A 22,190-nucleotide genomic window follows, 5' to 3' on the forward strand; every position below is an offset into this window, starting at 1 on the left:
ATCAGGGTGCGGCCTGGCCTCCCATGGCCAGACCTCACTGGTCTGGGTCCTCCATGCCCCATGGCCATCAAAATGCCCATTCTTCTGCATCCAGAAATTCCACGTTGAGCAGCTTACCCCCACACTACAACACCCACTAACATTTAGTGAATACCTACTATGTGCTGGGGTGTCCTGAGGTGTCCTCCGCGTGCCTGGCCTATGCAAATTACTTTCATTACATCTCATTTGATCCTCTCAGCAACCCCTTGAGGCAGGTACTAATGTGATCTCCATGCTGCAGATGGGGAAACTGAGGCCCAGGGTTTATAGAATCAAAAGGCTGGCACATGGAATTGGTGAGGATCCTGCAGGTCCTCAGCAGGATGCGAGGAGTGGCCTCCCAGGGACAGGAAGAGCCAAGAGCAGCAGGAGTACAGCAGTGTGAGAAAGAAAATGCCGGTCAGACCATGTGAGGTGGTTCATGCCTATAATCCCAGCACTTGGGAGGCCAAGGCAGAAGGATTACTTGAGGTCAGGAGTTTGAGACCAGCCTGGCCAACATGGTGAAACCCTGTCTCTACTAAAAATACAAAAATTAGCACATGCCTGTAATCCCAGCACTTTGGGAGGCCAAGGTGGGTGGATTACTTGAGCCCAGGAGTTCAATACTAGCCTGGGCAACATGACAAAATCCTGTCTCTACAAAAAATAAAACAAAACAAAAATGTAGTGGGCGTGGTGGTGCGTGCCTGTAGTCCCAGTTACCTGGGAGGCTGAGGTGGGAGGATCGTCTGAGCTGTGGTGAGCCATGACTGTGCCACTGGGCAACAGAGCAAGACCCTGTCTCAAAAAAAAGAAAAACAAAAGAGAAGAAGAAGGAAAAAAAAATGCTTGAGTCTGCAGAGTATTCCGAGGAGAAACAAGAGACTGCCTTTTTATCCCTTTGAGATTCCTGCACTGTGTGATAAAGGCTACTCAAGTGCAGGCAATTTAAAGAAAAGAAGAAACAAAGAGGCCTGCTTGAAGCCAGCCCCAGCACTCTGCTCTGTCTGAAGGGGCAGCCAGGCTCACTGAGCACAGTACAGCCCCCACAGCAGGCTGCTCGGGCTGGAGGGTGCCCCAGAGACTGTCCAGTGCAGATGCTGACACCAGGGGCCCCAGGACACGCCTGAGGTGACACACCAGGGCAGCAGCAGAGTCAGGCCCCCAGCCTGGGTCCTAGCTCCTGCCTTCCCCGCACCTCAGTGGAGAAACCACCACAGCGTCAGCCCATGCCAGCCTGGGGGCGAGCCGCACTCCCTCTCTGTGCAAGCCTCGGTTTCCTCCTTTGACGTCCTATGAATGGGTGAAGGGGCCATGACCTCTGGGAAAGGATGAGCAAGGGTCCGGAGTTGTAAAGACAAAGCCATGCTCCCAGGACAGTCCTTCGTGACCTTGAGCAGGTCACTGTCCCACCAGGCCTCAGTTTACTCACTCCTAAGATGGGGGTGATGACAACACACCCAGGTTGCTGGGTAGCCGTGAAGACTAAACAAGTCCATGCACACAAAATCCCCAGCACAAAAGGGGTCAGATCGGTGGGACTCTGGCCCCAGGCTCCCACACTGTGGGGCAGGCCCCATGCTCAGGCTTTAAGAGGCCATGACAGGGCAGGGGGACCTACAAGTGATGCTCAGCCCTCCCAGAGCATCAGAAGAATGGGACATTCCTTGCACCAGGATCGTAGGCTGTGCTCCAAAGGTCCCCACGTGGGCCCGGCTCGAGGTCAGCAAGGCCATTGCCAGCCACCTGCACTGTCGACAGGCCAGTGCTGCTGCTCCTGCAGAACGGAAAACAAACCTGAACAAACGCCATCTGTGCTTCACTGTTATCAGTACGTATTGTATTGTATTGTATTGTATTGTATTGTATTGTATTGTATTGTATTGATTGTATTGTATTGTATTGTATTGTATTGTATTGTATTGTATTGTATTTATTTTTGAGACGATTCTCTCTCTATTGCCCAGGCTGGAGTGCAGTGGTGCGATCTCGGCTCACTGCAAGCTCCGCCTCCCGGGTTCACGCCATTCTCCTGCCTCAGCCTCCCGAGTAGCTGGGACTACAGGCACCTGCCACCATGCCCGGTTAATTTTTTGTGTGTTTTTAGTAGAGACAGGGTTTTACCGTGTTAGACAGGATGGTCTCGAGCTCCTGACCTCATGATCCACCCGCCTCGGCCTCCCAAAGTGCTGGGATTACAGGCGTGAGCCACCGTGCCTGGCCTACTTCTATTTTTTTTTAAAGAGACAGGGTCTCACTCTGTCACCCAGGCTGGAGTGCTGTGGCACTCATTGCAGCCTCAACCTCCCAGGCACAAACGATCCTCCCACCTCTGCCTCCTGAGTAGCTGGGACTACAGATGTGTGCCACCATGCCCAGCTAATCTTTTATGTTTTTTGTAGAGATGAGCTCTCCCTATGTTGCCCAGGCTGGTTGTGAACTCCTGCCCTCAAATGATCCTCCTGTCTCGGCATCCCAAAGGCCGGGATTTATCATTACTATTAAAATCTTACAAAGCATGGGATTGATGATGAGACATACCAAAAACTGGGTTCTTGGTGATGGAAATGCTAGCACAGACATCAGGTTCAAATTCAGCGCTGACTGGTACCTAGGGACTCCCTGGACTTGCCAGGTCTCATTCACCCTCAACAGCAGCCCTGAGAGGTAGGTAGGGAGCTGGCCTAGAACCAGCCCTGCCACCTGGAAGTCCCTGCAGACTTTCCCAATGAGTGTCTGCCCACGCCACCCTGGGGTCTGCCCCAGCCATCCGGGATGCAGTGTGCCATGCCAACGGCAGGAGGCTATGGGTTGACCAGAAGGCTAAGCCAGGCAAGAGCAGAATGACAAGGGGATGGGAGCTGTCTCCATCCCCATACCCAGAGCCATCCTGGGCAGGCCTCCAACGTGTGCCTCAGCTACCAACTGACACCGCCAAAGCAACCCTCCCAGGCAGCAGTGCTCCCCAGCCCCCACACACCTCCTGATTAGGTCTGAACACACCGCTGGCATCCACAGCCCCTCGCAGCCCTGCCCCAGTGAGGCAGCCCCCTGGCCTGTCACCGCATCACCACACACACTGGCACATGCAAACCTTGGGACGGGCCTTGGAAGCCCTTGGGGGCATCAGCACAGTGATGCAGGCAAGGACAGTCAGGGCACTCGATATAGCCGCCAGGAGGTGTCAGCAGAGCTAGGTGCAATCCCGGCCATGGGCCACACGGCAGGAGGTGGTGCCGGCCACCCTGGGCAGGGGACCAGCTGGGAGAGGGGCAGCTGGACATGGCCTCCCCAGAGAAACCAGGGAAGGTGGCCCTGGAGTGCAGGGCAGGGAGGTGACAAGGACATGTGCCCAGGACTGGGGTCAGGGGAAGAAAGTCTGGGGCCCTCTCTGGAGCTGCCGCAGTCAGGCTTGGTATCTGGAAGCTGCAAGGGGCCCAACAAACTGCTTCTGCCTCCCCTGGCCCTGTATGGCCTTCATGCCCCTGGCATGAGGCTGTTTGAGGTTTCCAGGGCCACTGCTTCGGGGAGGCATCTGCAGAAGCCACTGGGCACACAGGCCTGATGGAGGTGGGCAGCGCCAGGAGGCACGGACAAGGGCAGGCGTGGACGGCATGTGGGCATCAGTCGTGGGGCCCTGCCACAATGCGGTGTCCTCCATGCTGCTGCCCAGCAGCCCTCCTCTGGGACCCTCCCAAGACACTGGCACCCAGTTGCTCCCCTCAGCTTGGCCCACCACCCCCCAACACCCCTGACTCAGGACCGAGCCCCTAGAACCATGACCCCAGGCCCTCTTGCTTCCCGGGCTGGCCCAGGGGCCTGAGTCCTAATTCCCAGTCCCACCCCACCTTCCCCATATTCGTCCTGTTAATGCTGCATGCCAAAGCCAGGGGCAGGGCAGGCCTGCAGGAGCAGGCCCCAGCTCTCTGTTCCCCACTCACCCTCCCAAGGGAGGCCCAGGAGGCCAGGGGCAGTCCCCAGCCCCACGTTGGGGACCAGTGGGTTAAGAGGCCCTAAAGCCTGGTAAATTCTGGCCTGCGTGAAAGGACCCTACAGCCAAGAGGCCTCATGTCACAGCGCCTACGAGCCCATTGTCACGAAGCCCTGCTACTGTTTATCCACCTACCAATGAACTACACCCACAAAAGTAACAATAATAAAATAATAACAGGTGCCATTCACTTAACAAATGCTATCTTCAATCTCGACCACTACCCTGCAAGGGAGCATGTTTACTCCCACTTTACAGAAGAGGAGACTGAGGGCTAAAGAGGGCACAAGACTTGCCCAGGTAAGGAAGTAGTGGAGCCAGGATTCGAACCCAGGGCCATCCCAGCAGAGCCCAGGCCCCCCGGCTTCCTGCCTGACAGAGGCATGCCTCGGCTGGGTTCTCTGCAGGCAGAGGGCAGTCTCACTATGACTTGTGCCTGACACTTAGCAAGTGTGGAATGGAACTGTCTACATCCAGACAAGCAGGGTCCCCATTCTCAGTCTGCAGATGAGGAAATGGAAGCTTCTCCTCTGAGAGCTGGGCCATGCCCAGGGGACAGAAATCATTTACAGAGTTCAGAGAGTGGACCAGATGCAACTTGTCCCACGTCACATCGCAAAAGGGACAGAGCTGGGGTTTGGACCCAGGCAGTCAGGCTCTGGAAACTGAGGTCTTAGCCTCTCCACATCACCGTCTTCCAGGAGCTCAGGCCGGGTCCCACCCCAGCCGACCCTGCACCACCTCTGCTCCTCACCCTCCCTGAGTCCCAGCTGCACAGCTGAACCTGAGGTGTCCCCTGGGCCAAGGGTGGTAAACAGTCACTGCCACCTGCTCCTGCTCTGTGAGCAAGAGGAAGCAGAGCCCCTTGCCTAATAGAGGAAGTTCCTGGGTGGGGCACAGAGGGCCTGCCCAGGGGTTCCCAGCCCAGTCCGAGGCCCAGGAAGGGGCCACCTCCAGTGCCCCAGCTCAGGGCTAGGTGCCACCTGCAGGACACGTAACCCCCTCCCCACCCACCAGGCTGGCAGGCATCGCCCCTTTAAGCTGTAGGCAGCCGGCTGGCATGCCCAGCGGGTGAGTCAGCACCCAGTGCCCGCTGACTCACCGCCGGAAGCCTCCGCTGCCCCGGCCTTCTCCTCACACGGGCCAACTGAGAACTTTGCTCCCTTTGGGCGCTGGGCCATGGGTTGGCTGACAGAGAGTTTCCTGTGCGTCACAAGAGGGGTGGGGGAAGTCCCCGAGGTGCCACCTCCAGTCTTTCCGACAGCCAGGGGTTGGGGGGGTGGCCACAGCAGGCAGGGCTAGGATACAACAGTGCTCTATGAAACCTCAGTGTCACCATCGGGCAGTCAGGAGTCCTACAGCCACAGTCCAAGCTGTGTGAAGATTAGCCATGAAGTGCCCCCACAGGTGGCACTCTTAGGGCAGAAGGGGCAGAACCCATGTTCTGAACGACAACAGGACACATGTGGTACCCTCCAAGGACAAATGTGGCTTGCACACATGCCCCCACCCACTGGCCCCAGCGCCAGCCACTTGGCCTCTAACCCCAGCCAGAGATGGCCATGTGGGCAAGGAGGCCAGGGGAAAACCAGCAGAGCTGTGGGCCTGAGGGCCTCACACACTCATAGAAAACTCCCCAGGCCCATGGCATGGAGAACAGTGCAGGGCACCTGCTGCCAGGCAGGAAGCTCAAAGGTAAAGCTCCAGTAAGGTCAAGCGCCAGCCACTCCCTGCTTTGTTCAAATTCCTTTGAGAAGGTGGAGAAGGGATCAGTGCTGGGAGGCCCAGTGCCCAGGATGGGGTGGGCACAGAGTGAGGCTCTCCACCTATGGGGGCAGTCCGGCCACTCCTCCAAGCTGAGTTCTGCATCTGTCAAATGAGTGGGATTTTGCAGCGAGTATGCAACAGGCCCAGTGTAAAGCGCTGTGCACAGGAGAGGCATCACCTCTGCCTCAGTCTGTCCTCTAGGTCCGACATGGCCATGAGGACAGGCCCACTGCACATGCTCTGAGCAAGGCCAGGGGTGGGGACACCCCACCAGCTCAGCTCAGGCATCCAGCATGGGAGGGGCACATAGGGGAGCATGGGGAAGGCCACTGTGGAAACACAGTCCTAGGGGGAACCCTAGCTCCGCCTGTCACAGTTGTGTGGCCTCAGGCAAGGCACTTAATGCCTCAGTTTCCTTATCAGTAAATGGGGCTATGAGGAATAAATGAGAAAATGCATGGCACATGAAAAAAAAGAAGGAGCTCATAGGGTTTTTGGTGAAGGGCATTGTGGCTCTGCCACCACAACCTTCCCCAGACCCCAAAGAGACTACAGAGTCCCTGGGCCTGAGGGAGGTCCCTGACCCTCCATCCAGCCCCCTCAACCTCATCTAGGACCTGGGTCCACATCTAGAAGTTCATTTTGGCCCTCTCACAGCGTTCTCACTGCATCTATGACCCCTCTCCTTTCACAACTCTGCAACTGGAACTTTTATTTTGATGAGGCATTCTCTGCCTGGAGAGCTAAAAAGCCTCCAAAACAAACAGTGCTTCCTACCCTTCCCCGAGCTCTCCAGAGTGGAGAAGTGTCTGATTTCCTGGTTCCCAAGCTCCACGAGGTCTGTGCAGTGCAAGTCCCTCCCCAGACACCTCCCCCGTCGAGTGCCTCCCGAGTTACTCACAGTGGTTGGGCAATGGTCAGGGATCCGGCCTCCCACTTATGTAAGGCATAATTATCCAGCCCACCCAGCTCCAGCCACCATAGCAGCCAGCAGCAGGGGCCAGGAAGAGCCCATGCCCTCCCCAGGCCCCCATAGGGCTCCCACTGGCCTGCACCCTCCAGAACAGTAGAGCGGCTGACCCCTGATGAGGTGCCCACTAGGTGCCCGCTGCTAGGTGCTTCCTCCTGCTCACTCTGCGGCTGCACTTCCAGCAGTGGAGGCCTTTCCAGCAAGAAGAATGGAAACAATAGCGAGATGTGTGCAGCCAGTGTCCCCTGGTGAGCACCGGCTCTGCGCCAGGTGCTACGCTGAGTGAACGCCTCAGAGCTCTTTAGTATTCACCACCCCACACCACACTCCCACGTCCACAGAAGCAGGTGCGATTACTTCCAATTTACAGAAAAGGAAACTGAGGCCCAGAGATACCAGGGAGCTTGCTGGGGTGAAGCAGCTGCAGGTTCAGAAAGCCAGGAGGCAGCCCATTCATTACGGCTATGTCCGGTTTGGAAATCTCTCGCACAACCCAGCCTACTGAAACTCCGACGCACCAAAAACATCCTTTCCTCTTCCTGAAAAAAAAAAATTCCCCTTTTGCCCTCCGAGTTTCATCCTTCCCCCTCCGCATGACAAATCCTGCTGCTGCCACCTCACAAAAATTTCCAGGAAGGCCAGCTACTTGGAGAAGAGCAAATCCCTTGCACAGCCAGCACCCTGGCCTGGCGGCTGGCCCAGATCCCAGGCAGCCAGGACAGGAATAAGATGGGGTGAGAACCCCAAGTGCAGGGAGAAGCTTGCAACTCAAGACAGAGAGAGGCCGGTAGAGAGGGGGCTGTACCTTAGGGAGGGGTGGGAGGACAAGGAAGGTTCCTGGGAGCACAGGGCTGCAGGACAGGGTGCAGGCCAGCCAGGGAAGGGGCAACATAGGGCCTATAAGGATAAGAAGAGCTGGGGAAGAGAAGGACGGGGAGTTCCGAGCTGGGGTGTAGCCAGAGCACCCGCATAGGGGGTACAGTGAGGTCCGCAACAACAGGAGCACTCTGGGGCCCAGATGGAGACTCAAGTTAAATCCCAACCTGGATACTGCCCTGGGACCCGAAGCTGGAAATGGGACTGGGTGCTGCCCAAGGACCCAGGTGAAGGCCAGTGTGAATCTCACCTGGGTCCCGCTGAGGGAGAAGACTGGGAGAGTTCATGTCCAGGCTGCAGCCATAAGGCCCAAATGAGGTCAGAATGAGGCTCCTGACTTGGAAGGGGTGAGCAGAACAAAGTCCTAGTCTGGGTCCAGCCTGGGTGATCTCGGGCCTGAGTGCAGTCCCAAGGCCTAACGTGGGGGTCCAGGTGAGGGCCCAGGCGGGGGCCGGTCCCGGGACCCCGAACAGGAAGGGGTCCAGGTGAGGGCCCAGGCGGGGGCCGGTCCCGGGACCCCGAACAGGAAGGGGTTCCGGGACCGGACGCCGCTGCCAGATCGAGAACAGGATGGGGTGGGACCAAAGAAAGGTCGGGGTTTGCAGCCCGGCCCCAGATTGGGCGCGGGGTCAGGCCGAGGTCCCGGCCGGGAGCGCCTACCTTTGGACTGGGGCATGCTGGCGGGCTGGCTCGAGGCGGGCGACTCCATGCTGCAAGTGGGTCCTGGACGGCGGTGGAGACTAATCTAGAGGACTGCGGGCTCCACCGGGGCCGAGCACGCTCATGGCTGCGGGCAGACGGCCCAGGCCAGGCGGAGGAGCAGCGGCGGCGGCGGCGGCGACTGCGGCGGCGACTGCAGCAAGGACGAGTCCGCGACGGGCGGCGCCGGAGACAGACTGGGCAGCGCCGGGGAGACCCCGGCCGAACTGCGCTGACTCAGGCCCCGCCCCTGCGTGCCCGATTGGTCCTTTCGTTTCCAAGGCCCGTCCCCTGCCTATCAGACGCCGGCCTGTCCCTGCCTGTCAAGCACACGCCCCACCCTCCGTAGGCCCAGGATCCGGGCCCCTCCCGCTCTCTGTCAAGTCCGCCAGCCGCCCGAAAAACCCAGGTCCGGTCAGGCTCCGCCCCCTGGACTAAAGCCGCGCCCCTCGCGCTGCCCGTCAACACGCAAGCCCCACCCACTCCCGGGACCCACTGAGCCCGCTGCTCCCTGCAGGCGCCAGGCCCAGCCCGGCACCCCCAGACCCGCAGCCCCGGCGGGTGCGATGCGCGGGCGCGTTCTCCTGGGTGCGTCGTCTGGAAAAAACCCGAGATCCCTAAAGGTGGCACGGCTGGGCCTGCCGAGGTGGGCGGGGGTTAAAAGTGCGCTGCTGGGCTGCCTCCTGGCTCTCTGAACCTGCAGCTGCCTCACCCTAGCAAGCTCCCTGGTGTCTCTGGGCCTCAGTTTCCTTTTCTGTAAATTGGACCCGGGTTCGGATCCGAGTCGGCAGCTTTGTAGCGGAACTAGCCTTGGTCAGGTGGTGACACCTGAGCCTCAGTCTACGCATCTGTGAGCGGGCGGCGGTGACAGCCATCTCCCGGCGCTGCTCGCTAACACGCACTGAGGGCCTGGCGCCAGCAAACGTCGCCCGCGCCCGCGCTCCAGGCGCCCAGCCAGGGCGCGGGGTCGGTGGTGAGCTCAGCGATGCCCGGTGACGAGGCAGCACGAGGAGTTTTCGTGGCTGGTTACTGCTGCCCCTGTTCTACACAGGGGGAAACTGTGTCTCAGAGGGAGTGAGGCGGCATGCGGTGCATTTTATCCCGCGAGCCCCGAGGCCCCATCCTGGCTCTCTCCTGGACCTTCATTCTCTCCTCTCCTCCTAGGATCTCAGTCTGCCCATCTGCATAATGGCTGGATGGGCCAGTCCTCCCTCTGCTCCCACACGGAACCTCGGGGGATTTCAGGAACCGCTGACCAATCTGGCGCTGGGAACAGATGACTCTGGATGTAAAGCCAGGGCTAGTGAAGGCAGAATGTACCAGGCAAAGGTCAAGGGGTCAGCCCCTGGCCTCCAGGCAGACATGAGTGTGTACCCTGTCAGGGACCTCACGTGAGGGAAGCGGATTCCACCACCTGCTAGAAAGGCTTGAGGCCGGGCCTGACCTCTGCTTGCCCAGGTGTAAAGTGGGGGTGATGCAGGGCCCCATGCACAGAGTGGGGAGCCACATGAGATAAGAGGGAAGCCTTGCAGCCATCACCATTCTCTTCCTGCGTCTCCTGTTCACCCTTCCCAGGCAGTGGGACGGAAAATCATGAGTCTGGGGCTCAGATAGGTATGGGTTCCAATACCAATTCCTCCACTTACTAGCTGGATGACCTTAAAGAAGTCACTGAGCAGCTCTGTGCCTCAGTTTACCTATCCCATGGGGACAATAAGGTCTCTGAAAGCGTTTCATGAGTTCAGGAGTGGAAACACCTGGCCTAGGGCCTGGCACTCACTAGGTGCCCAGGAACTGTGAGTTCGAAAACACTGTGGGCTGCCTCCATCCTTGCCATATCATCCCTGGTGACCTGTGCTTATCCGTCTGTAAAATGGGCATCCAGGAGCAGCTTCCTTTCTACCAGTACTGCAAGGCTAGTCCAGCGAGTTTTCTGGGTTCAGGCACCGGCCAACAGCCTTGACTTCTGCACAAGGCCACACTCCGCCTTGTGCACTCTGCTCCTTGGGATGTTCAAGAGTCTCAGTATTGCCCCTCAAATGTGCCAGGGATGGTCCTGCCGCAGCAGCTTCACCCTTGCTGCTCCTGCCCAGAACATTGCTCCACTCAAGCCTCCTGGGGCTGGTTCCCTCTCATCCCTCAGACCGCTTCCTAAATGAACACCCCTAAGAGGCCTTCTCATCATGGTCCCCAGACTGAGGCACAACACTTATGCTGCTGATGTCTTTGTTACTGACTCAGTTTTTAACACAGCTCTCCCTCCAGACCATCTGAGCCTCATTCCCTGCTGTGTTCCCAATGCACAGCCCAGAACCAGGCACATAGTAGGTGCCTGATAAATATTTGAGGAATGAAAAAAGGAAGGAGGAAAGCATCCACAGACCAGGGTGAAGCGACTCCAGTCCCGTGCCAACCTCCTTGGCAGCCAGATGACTCAGACAGGCCCTCGCATACAAGGAGTTTGTGGATTAGTCAGGAGCCCGATAAACAGCTCAGGAATCACAAAACTCCATGTGAGTGCTATAAATAGATGCATGAGCAAAAGTCCCAGGAGGGTGCCTGGGTGATGCAGCCATCTCCATCTGGGTGGGGATAAGGAAGGCCTCTCAGAGGAGGTGATTTTGAGACTGGACTTTTAAGGACCAGTAGGAGCTTACCAGGCAGAGAAGCAAGAAGAGCATCCCTGGAAAGGAACAGCAGAGGCAATGGGTTGGAGATGTAAAAAGGGCCACACATGAGGACCAGGTGAGGGCCAGACTGGGATGCACAGCTGCACCACTGGAGCTCAAGAAGTACCATCAAGGACCATCAGAGACAAAGGTCTCTTGCTGGCTTGCTATAGTGACATCTCTTGATTTCTTTCTGTCTGCAAGTGGCACAGTCAGATTGGGGAACTCCATGACCATGCAGAAAGCAGAATAAATGTTTGACATGGGTCACAAGAGGCTGCCTCTTACCTTGATTCCTAGGAGAAAAGTCCCAAACCTGCTCTCTGTGGATGCAGGAAACTGAGTCTCTGGATGGGAAGGATTGTGGCCAAAGTCAGGATACAAGCATGATCTGAGGTGGGCAGGACCTGGGGTGACAGAAGGCTGTAAAGAGAGGCTGACTCAATAGCATTAACTATAAGTTTTGTGCTTCCAAATCACTTTTTGGTTTTTAAGAATTTCTTGATACTGTTATAGCCTGCCTTCGATTTTGATCCTTTATTCTTTCTAGTTGTCAGGTGCACAAGATTACCTTCCTTTTTTAGCCTTCTGTCTTGTCACCAACCATTCCTACTTGGTGGCCATGTACTTGGAAAAAGGCCGCATGATCTTTCTGGCTCCACTCAGTGTCTAAGGCACCCTGCTTCCTTTGCTTGCATCCCACACACTATTTCCCTCATCCTATTTACTGCAGCAAATCTCTCCTTAGTCGATGAGACTGTGTTTATCTCCCTTTAAAACCCTACCTATCCTGAATGGTCTGTCATTGTCTGCCTTTAAAATCCTTCCTCTTTCTTCTTCCTCTATTCTCTAAATAATGATGGGGCTAAGTTATACCCAAAGCATCACTTTACAAAATATTTCCTCAGTACTTTGCAGAAAACACCAAACAAAAATGCCATTTTAAAAGAGGTGTATTTTTTCTTTTAAAATGTAAGCTCCTCAAGGGCAGGGACAATGTTTTCTGTATGTTCTATTGTGCCTAGTACACTGTAAATGCTCAATAAATACTGTTGATGGGGGAAAAAAAAGAGAGAGGCTGACCCAAACCCAGGATGTGGGCAGCTCCTTCATTCATTCAACAGATATTCATTGAGCACTTACTGTGTGACTGGCACTGAGAACACAACATTGAACAAGATGGACACAACTCCCTGGGGAGGTATGACCTGGTGTGTGAGCCAGACAAGCAAAATGCCTAAGTCAAATTATGTCAGGCCAGGCATGGTGGCTCACACTTATAGTCCCAGCACTTTGGGAGGCCGAGGCAGGTGGATCGTTTGAGCCCAGCAGTTTGAGACCAGCCTGGGCAACATGGCAAAACCTCGTCTCTACAAAAAAAAAAAAAAAGTTGGCTGGGTATGGTGGCATGCTGCTCAGGAGGCTGAGGTGGGAGGATCACTTGCACCCAGGAGGTCAAGGCTACAGTGAGCCAAGGTTATGCCACTGCACTCCAGCCTGGCGGGCAACAAGACCCTGTCTCAAAAAACAAAAAATTATTACAAATGCTATGGGGGAAAGTAGGGGAGGGGACAGGGTGTGTGTCTGGACATGGGGGCTATAATTTTAAGGAGGGAAGTCAGGAAAAGCCCCCCTGGAAGGTGCCACATAAACAGAGACCAAAGGACTTAACGGAAGGACCCACAAAGAGATCCGGGGGAAAAGCATTCCAGGCAGAGGGAACAGTTGTGCAAGGGCCCTGAGGTGGATGGCTTGTAGGCGAGTAACAAGGAGACCGATGTGGCTGGGTGGTGGGAGCTGAGGAGTCCCTGTTCTCACCTATATACACCCCCTTGGACGTACTCACTCCCACGTGCCCCTTCACACCTGTGCAAGTCCACACACCCCCAAATACACATGCACACACACATGACACAAGGGGGTGCACAAGTGTGTACGTTCATGTGGAGGGACCACATGGTCACGTCCACAGACACAACCCACAGGCACAGCGGTGCACATGATCTATGCATAGCCTTGCCACCAGCTGGGGCCCCCACGGCTTGCTGCCCCACAGCGCCCTCTGGTGACCAGGGCCCGGCAGTGCTCTAGAGTGCCCAGGAGCACAGGATCCACTGCCCTCACTGCTTTGACGGCCATCCAGCCTCCTCTTCTCTGTGCTGCCTGCCCCCAGGCCTTCCAAACTGCAGCCAGAGCCTTCCCAAACACGGCTGGCCAAGTTCTAAGTCCTGCCCTGGCTCCCTAGGCGGGGAACTTCCAACACTCCAACCCCTGGTGACTTCTCCAGACATCCCCCAGTCCAGCCACTCTGAATTCAAGCTTTCCTCTTTGAACCTTTCTTTGCAAAGGCTGTTCTCTTGGCCAGGAATGCCCTTCCCTACCTTCCCACCTGACACATTCCCTCCGCTCCTTCGAGGCCCAATTCTGAAGGTGGGACAGGAGGCCCTGCCTGACACTGCTCTGCCCAGTGCCCCTGCCCCCGCCCCTCTCACCATGGCTCACCCGCCCTGTCAGTGGCTGCGCCCCTGTCTGCCTCTCCCATACGACTCCTGCTGCTTGAAAGCAGGGCCTGTGACTGGTTCTCCCCAGAACAGCATCAGGCCATGCTGGTGGTAGTGGAAAAGTGAAAACTTGAGAAGCTTGGAGGCAGCAATATGTGGTTCCTGAGCAGCTTTTTTTACTCAGGGGCCGGTTCTGAAGTCGAAATATAGAGAAGGAAACCTCAACGGAGGCTCACCTGCTTTCTTTAAATCATCATCACTCTCAAATATCAAAAGATGAATTCACACAAGTGACTGGCTCCACTAGCAAAACAGCAAGTCCTATTTTTATAGCTCCTACTATGTGCTAATCCCTCCAAGCACAGCATCTTATGGACTCACTGTGATGCAAGCTGCACGGGGGCAATGCCTTTGCTTTGGTCACTGCAGTGTCTCCGGCACACAGTAGGTGCTCAGTGAATACTTGCGGAGTGGAGGAAAGTTTTCAATGTCCCAACGAGGTGTCTAGTATCATCATCATCTCCACTAAACAGATGAGAAAATCGAGGCTCAGAGAGGTGCCCAGAAGCATCCAATACCGCTGGTAATGGCAGAGCTATTGTTTGAAATCTGTTCTGTCAGATGGAGATAGTTTTCCCTGCCTTTTCCTGCCCACACTTCCACTAAAGTGTTTTGCAACACCCTGCTTCCGAGCAAAACAAACTCCCCTTGAGCTCCCTTCACTGCTTTCTGGAAAGCCGCCAGCTCTGCTTCTAACAGAACAGTTGAGTCTGGCCTGCCCGGTTCCCTGCAGGGTTGTACGAACAACCCTGTGGCTGTCCCCAACACCAGTCCAGGGGTCCAAGGAGCCTCAGCATGGTGTCTCCCTGCCCAGGGTTCTCAAACTTAGCACTTCCTGCCCAGCAGGCAGGAGGCAGTCAAGGGGACAACACTTACTGGCACCTGTTGCATGCCAGGCCTCGTGACTTGACACACATCCCAGGGAAGTGGGTGTGGTTAGACTTTCATCTTACAGATGAAGAAACAGAAGCCCAAGGCTTCAAGCGCTTGCCCAGGTTCCACCACCAGGAAGGATGACACCAGATTTTTAACCCAGACCATCACTGTAACAGCCTACTGTGTGTCAGCCTTTTTAGTTCAATCCTGTGCTTCATTATCTAGATGCCAAGACCACAGGGCTGTTCTTATTGTCCCATGATGGGTGAGAAGTACTGCAGACACAGAGATGAAGCAACTTGCCTGTGAGATCACACAACCAGGGAGAAGAGAGGCAAAAGCGTCCCAATGGGGCTGACTCCACAACACGGGTGCATCCAGCATATCTGCCTTCAAAGTGCTGTTTTCTAATCTAGGCCAGGAAGTAGCCAAGTAACCGTGAACCAATGAGTTGTCTCAGCCAGGCCTTGGAGGTCACCCTGTCCATTCCCATCAATGCTTCTGTCCCTTTTCGGCCATCCAAGCCTGGGCTTATGTCCCTCCCACAATGAGTGTCTCACCCTTTCATGGCAGGGTCTTTTGTTCCCAGTAAGCTTGGACCATTATCAGCTTTTTCTTTTTTTTTTTTTTTTTTTTTTTTGAGACGGAGTCTCACTCTGTCGCCTAGGCTGGAGTGCAGTGGCGCAATCTCAGCTCACTGCAACCTCCACCTCCTGGGTTTAAGCGATCCTCCTGCCTCAGCCTCCTGAGTAGCTGGGATTACAGGTGCACACCACCACACCCGGCTAATTTTTGTATTTTTAGTAGAGACAGGGTTTCACCATGTTGGTCAGGCTGGTCTCGAACTCCTGACCTCATCAGCCGCCCACCTTGGCCTCCCAAAGTGCTGGGATTATAGGCGTGAGCCACGGCGCCTGGCTACCACTATCAGCATTTTCTTAAGCAATCCTGAAGTTGTGTCATGCTCAAACCCATCCATTCGTTCCATATGCTTCCTGAGCATCTGGTTTTGCCTGACATTATGGGAGGCACTGAGGATACAGTGAAAACCAAGACAGAAAGGTCCCTGCCTTCATGGGGCAGTGAAGACCTCCTGCCTTTATGGGGCAAGCCTTCTAGAGGAGCTTGAGAAATAAGGCAAATTCAGCATGGATGAACATAAATCTATAAAATAATTTCGAAAAGCCGTAAGGGCTATGAACCAAAGTAGAGCTGAGTGATGTAGCAGAGAAGCACTGGGTAGTCAGGGAGACCTTCCTGGAGGAGGTGTCTTCTCTGCTCAGGCCTGGGTGACAAGAAAGAGCCATGTGAAACTGGGGATAAGGGCTGGCTTAAAATAGGCTGTGGCACATAGTAGATGCTCAGAGTGAGAGGGACTTCTAGCTAACATGGAACGAACAAGGATATTTTTCTCTTTTCCCTCTCCAAACCCCACTAAGATGACAATATAAGGAAAAATGTTTAAGTCGCAAACTTATAAAGAAAGTCAATGACAAAGAAAGTCAATGGCAAGGACAAAAAGTCTACAGAACTTTTCCTTTGGAGACAGGGTCTCTCTCTGGCACCCAGGCTGGATTGCAGTGGCGTAATCTTTGCTCACTGCAGCCTCAACCTCCTGGACTCAAGTGATCCTCCCGCTTCAAGCTCCAGAGTAGCTGGGCCCACAGGCGTGCGCCACCACACCCCACTAATTTTAAATTCTTTTGTAGAGACAGGGTCTTGCCACGTTGCCCAGGCTGGTCTTGAATTCCTGGACTCAAGCGATCTTCCTGATTCAGCCTCCCAAAGTGCTGGGATTACAGAAGCGAGCCACCGCATCCAGCCTACAGAATTTTCGAAGCTGGAAAATTAATAGTAATCACCTAGGCAGAGTGGAGGAAGCTGCAACCAAATTCTGCATGTCGAGGGAACCATTCAAGGCCAGAGGCCCCCCAGATACACAGCCTGGGAGTCACGAGGTCCCTCTGGAAGTGGAGGGGCAGGTGGGGACGGAAACAAGATGAGTTCAGAGCTTGTAAAAACAGCACTTGTGCCTTCCAGCTTCCCAGAACCGAAGGTCATGTCTCCAGATTTGAAAGGATCCACTGAGTGTCCAGCTTGATGCAAGAAGAAAACAGGCTATTATGGATTCCCAGGAAAACAAACAACACAAAATGGAAAATGTTGTCACAATGTACTGCACAGCTCAGCTGGGAACAATATTTACATAACCATAATACTGTAAACACCAAATACTGATGCATCCCAAAACTGATGAAATGAGACTTGGAGTTCACAGGAGGTGAAGCACAGGGTTCATACCTAAGAGAACCAAATCCTCACTGAGTGTCCATGGTAGAGAGCCGGCGGATACTGCCTAAAATCGCAAATAAATAAAAGAATCGCAGTGTAGCATGAGACTGAGAAATAAAGAGGGAAGAGCTCAAAGGGCCGAAGAGGTGTTGCTGCCGTGTCGCGGCGAAGAGGTGCTGCTGCCGTGTCGCGGCGAAGAGGTGCTGCTGCCGTGTCGCGGCGGGACTGGGTCTGTTGGGGGGCCACGACCCGGGCTGCACTGGCGATGCGCATCCTGTGGGTGGGGGTGGCGGGTGGGGCAGACCGCTTCGCCGTCGCCACCTTGAGCCCTGCAGCCGCGGGCTCCCACCGCTCCCTGCGCCACTGCCTTCCTACAGACCAAAGGTGGCTGCAGGGAACTGGAAAGGCCCACGTGTCCCCAGCACACAAGACCGAAGGAGCAGAGAAGCAGAGGAGCGCAGGGACACAGAGTGAGCAGGCCAACCCAGGTCGTCGAAGTTCAAAAATGGAGTATTTTTAGAGAATGTTAAGTCACTCGGGGACTCTCCGGCCCGCCACAACCCCCTACACAGCCGCGCAAGCAAAGGCGGCAGCGCAGAGACGCCGCGGGTGCCGCCCGGCCACGCCCTCCAGCCACGCCCCCCAGCCCGGGACGGAGTCCAGGGCGAGCCTCTGATTGGCTGCGCTTGCTCACATGGCCGCGCGGGCTGCAGGGCAAGCTGCAAGGGCGTGTGTGCGGCTGCCTTCAGCTTTTCAGCCGCGAGTGGGGTGGTGTGGAGCGGCGGGGTCAGCGCAGGGCCGGCGGATGGGGCGCATGTGCCCAGGGCAGAGCCCTCTGGCCTTGGCTGGGAGAGTGGCCTTCGGTCCCAGGGCAGAGCTCAGCCCCCAGGGCCGGGCCTCCCGAGGGCCGCGGACCGTGGGGACATGGGGCAGGCGTGGAGCCGGACCCGAAGCCAAGCCTTAGATCTGTGCGAGTAGCTGCGTGGCCGAGGCTGTTAAACCGGTGCTGTAAAGGCCTCGTTTTCTCTCCCTGAGCGGCTCCCCACATCCCCATGCTGAGAAGAGGCCGCTTCTCCTCTCCCGTCAGCTGTGCCCCCGGGTGCAGCAGCTACGGGTCCAGCCCTTTAAAGGTTGAAGACGATCACCCACCCCATGCTTTCCCAGCAAGGAACAGGTCTTGCTTTTATGAGGGTAGAGAGGACATTCAAGTGGTCGGTCTTGGAAAACTGCCATCCGAAGGATTGCAAACATTCTTGGGTGGAGAGAAGAATTTGTCCCCGGGTGGAGGAGGACTGCTGGGGGCTCGAGGCCGCTGATGAAGGGAATTCATTTCCTCTCCCGGGTGCCCAGGATTCAGACTGATCCAGACATCTGTTGGGCGGGCAGCCAGTATGCCCCCGGCGTGCTTAGAGAAATGGCTTTCTTTGCCCTCCTGAGGATAGATTTACACAGTCCTGAGTCTGCAGGTTATTTTTTGTGCATGGGGACTTGAGAGCCAAGAATAGTCTGCAGCAAGAAGGATGCACCGTCTTCAAGGCTGCCCCTATACAACAGAGCAAGTCGGCGGGGCATGGTGGCTCACACCTGTAATCCCAGGACTTTGGGAGGCTGAGGCAGGCGGATCACCTGAGGTCAGAAGTTTGAGACCAGCCTGGCCAACATGGCAAAACCCATGGTTTTTTTAGTCTCTACTAAAAATACAAAAAAATTAGCCGGGCGTGGTGGCGTGTGTCTGTACTCCCAGCTACTCGGGAGGCTGAGGCAGGAGAAACGCTTGAATCCGAGAGGCGGAGGTTGCAGAGTCCACCTTGCCCAAGTGATGTGAATTGCTTGAGGCAGGAGGAACGGCTGTGAGAACCCCTGCGGCAGTCGGTGCAGGGCAGAGAAGGAGCAGCCTTGGACTGGGGATCCTGAGTAGTCCTGTCTGGGAATGGAGGGCACTGAACTGGCACCCTCCTTGGAGGCCACATGGCCCAAACATGGGCATTTCTGCTGGTGATGGGATCTCTCCCTTCTGCCAGCTGGTCTCTGCCCTGTTGGAGCTGGGAAAGTTTGCTAAAGGCTGCAGCCTATTCTGAGTTGGATGGTAGAAATGTAGGAAATACACCAACACATCGGCCATGATTATTTCTGGACACTGAAATTACAAAGATGGTTTTGTTTTTGTTTTTTCTTTACACTCTTTCTGTCAAACATTTCTGCAAAAAGTGTGTATTATTTTCAGGATATATTAAATTTATAGTATTTTAATGTTAATGCAATCAATATAATTGTTAATATAATATTTTAATATAAATAAACAAAATGTCACAATTATTTCAACTCTGCCTGTTCGTTACAGCTCAAATCCTGTCTCTTCCATGCAGCCTTCCAGGATTACCCAAATTGAGGTCCTCATGGGAAGCCAGAGCCAGGAGGAACATGTCACCATCTAGTGATCTGAGACCCCAGACTGAAATATTGTCAGGGTCTAGGGTGGGTGCAGTGGCTTGGGGGTAGTGCAGGGGGTCCTATCAAATGTGCCCTGATTCTAATCCTGCCCCCACTGTTTTACAGGGACAGAGAAAACAGTGGATCTAGGATTTGACTTTGAGCTGCCTGCACAGCCCCTGTCCCCTCATGGGTTCCAGCAGATATGTGTTGAGAAAGGAATGATGACCAGGGTTGGGGGAAGTCACATAATCCCCTCTTTGTTTATCTCCTGCTGTGTCACAAACCACCCTAAACTCAGGGGTATGAAATAGCTGGCACAGTAGGGATGGCCTGTCCCTGTACTATAAGGTCCCAGCCTCGGCTGGATTCATGTGCAGTTTCCTTCACCTGCATATTTACCTCCTCCTCACCCGGGCCAGGAGGACTCTGGCCCTGCCTGACTGGACTGGAGCACTTCCATCCAGCCTCTGCCTATGACTTCCTCATAGCATGGAAACAGGCACGGAGCATGAGTGTCCCAAGAGAACCAGACGAAGCTGCATGGCCTGATGTAGCTTAGACAGCCTCCCAGCGTCACTTCTGCCTCGCTCTGTGGGTTGAAGTAGCCCATTTAGATATAAGGGAGGAGACACAGACCCTGCCTCTCAATGAAGGAATGACAGAGAATTTGCAGCCATTCTCTAAAACCTCCACACTCCTGGAATTTAATGTGAACCGTGACTATTCACGGGGCCACCTGCCACACCTCCCAGTCTGTCAGCACGTTTCCTAGAGCAGGGCCCCTGGCGGAGGCTTCCTCCTCCAGTGGGGAGGGGACGGGACCTGAGAAAGATTCTGAGGCTGTGGTGGCAGGTAGGCAGTAGAAGGAGGCTGAGGGAGGAGGCCAGGGTGATGGAGAGGCTTGGAGCCTCCTCCAGATTAGGGTTGGGGAGCCTGCCAATCACACAGATAAAACCAGGCGGGGCAGTGGGTGTGGGAAGAGGAGATAGAGCTTGATGGAGAAATGTGGAGTTGATAGGCTGATGACCACGTCATCTTTCTAGGCCACATGCCAGCACCACCTCCCCAGGGCAGCCTTCCCCGATGCTTCAGGTGGAACTACCACTGGCTCCTCTGGGTTCCTGCAAACCCTTTACTGACCTCAAGCCTGCAGGCCCAGGCCAGATGTATCTTTGGATTCCTAGTGTCATTCAGAGCAAGAGAAAGGCACCTGCAGGCCTCGGGGCCTCCCTCAGTTGGAAGGTCCGGGCCACCTTGGCCAGTCTCCCTTGGCCAATCTCCCTCAGGGGCTGCTGTGAGCCTCCGGATGGAGTTCTGGTTCTTACTAACTGCTTGGGTGGGGAAGCTGGCGCAGGAAGCAGCCCTGCACGGAACAAGGTTCAGAGATGGAGCCACATGAGCTTGAATGGAGAAGGAAACAGGATTTCAAGGGTGAGTGGGAATGGCAGGGCCTCCTGGAGGACCTTTGTGATGATTGGTGAGGGCGCACACACAGCATGTGTGCTCCCAGAACTATGGGCCAGATTGGGGCCCATCCCACTGAAGGGACACAGACCATGGATTCAGTTTGGCCCAGCAGTCAGGCACTCAGGCTGAGGAAATAGTGTGCCCAGGTTCAAATCCTGCTCTGCCACTAATTTATTGAGTCACTAGGTCTCTTTAAGCCTCAGTTTCCTGGTCTGTAAAAGGGGACAATAACACAACAACAGCCACCTCCCTGGAGTGAGATCATTTATGCAGTCTCGTGCTTCATACCTGCTGGGTGCTCAACAGTCCCTGCTTGCCTCTGGCTGCTCTCCCGCTTGGGCAGGCAGCAGGAGAGGTGGATGAGGGTTTGCTGAGTGAGAATGTGAGCAAGTGATGACATGAGAGCCAGAGACCCTGCAATCGTATCTCAATGCGAATCTTCTGGGCCGTGGGACTCTCAGCAACCACAACCAGGTGGCCTCTTTGAGCCTCTGTTGTCTCATCTGGCAAATGGGAATCAGAACCTAGACCTGGGTGCTATGGTGTGGCTCTAATGAATGGGAGATGTCTGCAGGCACCCAGCACGCTGGGCTGTGGGTGCAGGCCAGGTGATGGGGAGGGCTATGATGTTGTCTCTCCCACAGGTCCAGGAGGTGGAGGCCACCTCCCACGCCTCCCCTCCCATGAGCAGTGCAGCCAAGCAGCCTAAGCCAGCTGGCTGGTTTTGATAAATGAGTATTATAAACACCAAACAACACACAAAGCGCATCCCGGTGCTCTGGTGGAAGCTGGGGCTCCTGCGGGGGGTCCTGCTGGAGGGGACCCAACTGGTGGGTATGGGGCACCAAAGAAGCTCCGTGAGCAGGTGCTCCTGGCAGTTCTGGGCTGGGAGACACATCATCGTATCCACAATGACAAAATGAAGTGATAAATAATAGTAGTAATCATAATAATGATAAGAGCACCCACTATTGGGTGTTGATGATGTCATTTAATGCTCCAAACAACCCTGAGAGAAGATCTTGGCAGAATACTTCTCAGAGGCTTGCACCCAGAGCATGCAAACAACTCCTACAACTCAATAGTAAGAGAAGAACACAATGAAAAATGTGCTCTGGCCGGGCGCAGTGGCTCACTCCCAGCACTTTGGGAGGCTGAGGCAGGTGGATCATGAGGTCAGGAGTTCAAGACCAGCCTGGCCAACATGGTGAAACCCTGTCTCTACTAAAAATACAAAAATTAGCCAGGCATGGTGGTGCACACCTGTAGTCTCAGCTACTCAGGAGGCTGAGGCAGGAGAATCGCTTGAACCCAGGAGGCGGAGGTTGCAGTGAGTGGAGATCACACCACTGCACTCCAGCCTGGGTGACAGAGTGAAACTCCATCTCAAAAAAAAAAAGAAAAGAAAAAGAAAAAGAAAACAGATAAACATAAACGTGCTGAAAATCTGAACAGACACCTCCCCAGGAAAGACATGTGGATGGCAAATAAGCACATGGAAAGAGACTCAACCTGGGAGTCATCAGCGGAGTGCAGTTAAAACCAAAATGAAATAAGTACACACC

The 22,190-nt window shown here is 55.1% G+C and overlaps 1 protein-coding gene across 9 annotated transcripts in view; it reads right to left on the minus strand.

Moving 5' to 3' along the window:
• The window catches only part of LOC107972404 (dual specificity mitogen-activated protein kinase kinase 3), a 35,991-nt gene extending 21,969 nt beyond the window's left edge, over positions 1-14,022 (minus strand). For 2 of the 9 annotated variants that reach the window (XR_010153245.1, XM_063799689.1), the window contains exon 1: positions 8,289-8,591. Coding sequence is in view for 3 of the 9 variants with exons in the window: in XM_063799690.1 (XP_063655760.1) it covers positions 5,118-5,196 (79 nt within the window). In the remaining 6 variants the exon portion in view is untranslated. Of the gene's footprint in view, positions 1-5,117; positions 5,304-7,878; positions 8,195-8,288; positions 8,625-11,284; positions 11,420-13,878 lie in introns of those variants that run through there. The other 7 variants (XM_063799688.1, XM_024350413.3, XM_063799686.1 and 4 more) reach the window with 7 other exon arrangements.
• Positions 14,023-22,190: the final 8,168 nt, after the last annotated feature.

This window comes from Pan troglodytes, chromosome 19 (genome assembly GCF_028858775.2).
Source record: "Pan troglodytes isolate AG18354 chromosome 19, NHGRI_mPanTro3-v2.0_pri, whole genome shotgun sequence".
Lineage (NCBI taxonomy): Eukaryota > Metazoa > Chordata > Mammalia > Primates > Hominidae > Pan > Pan troglodytes.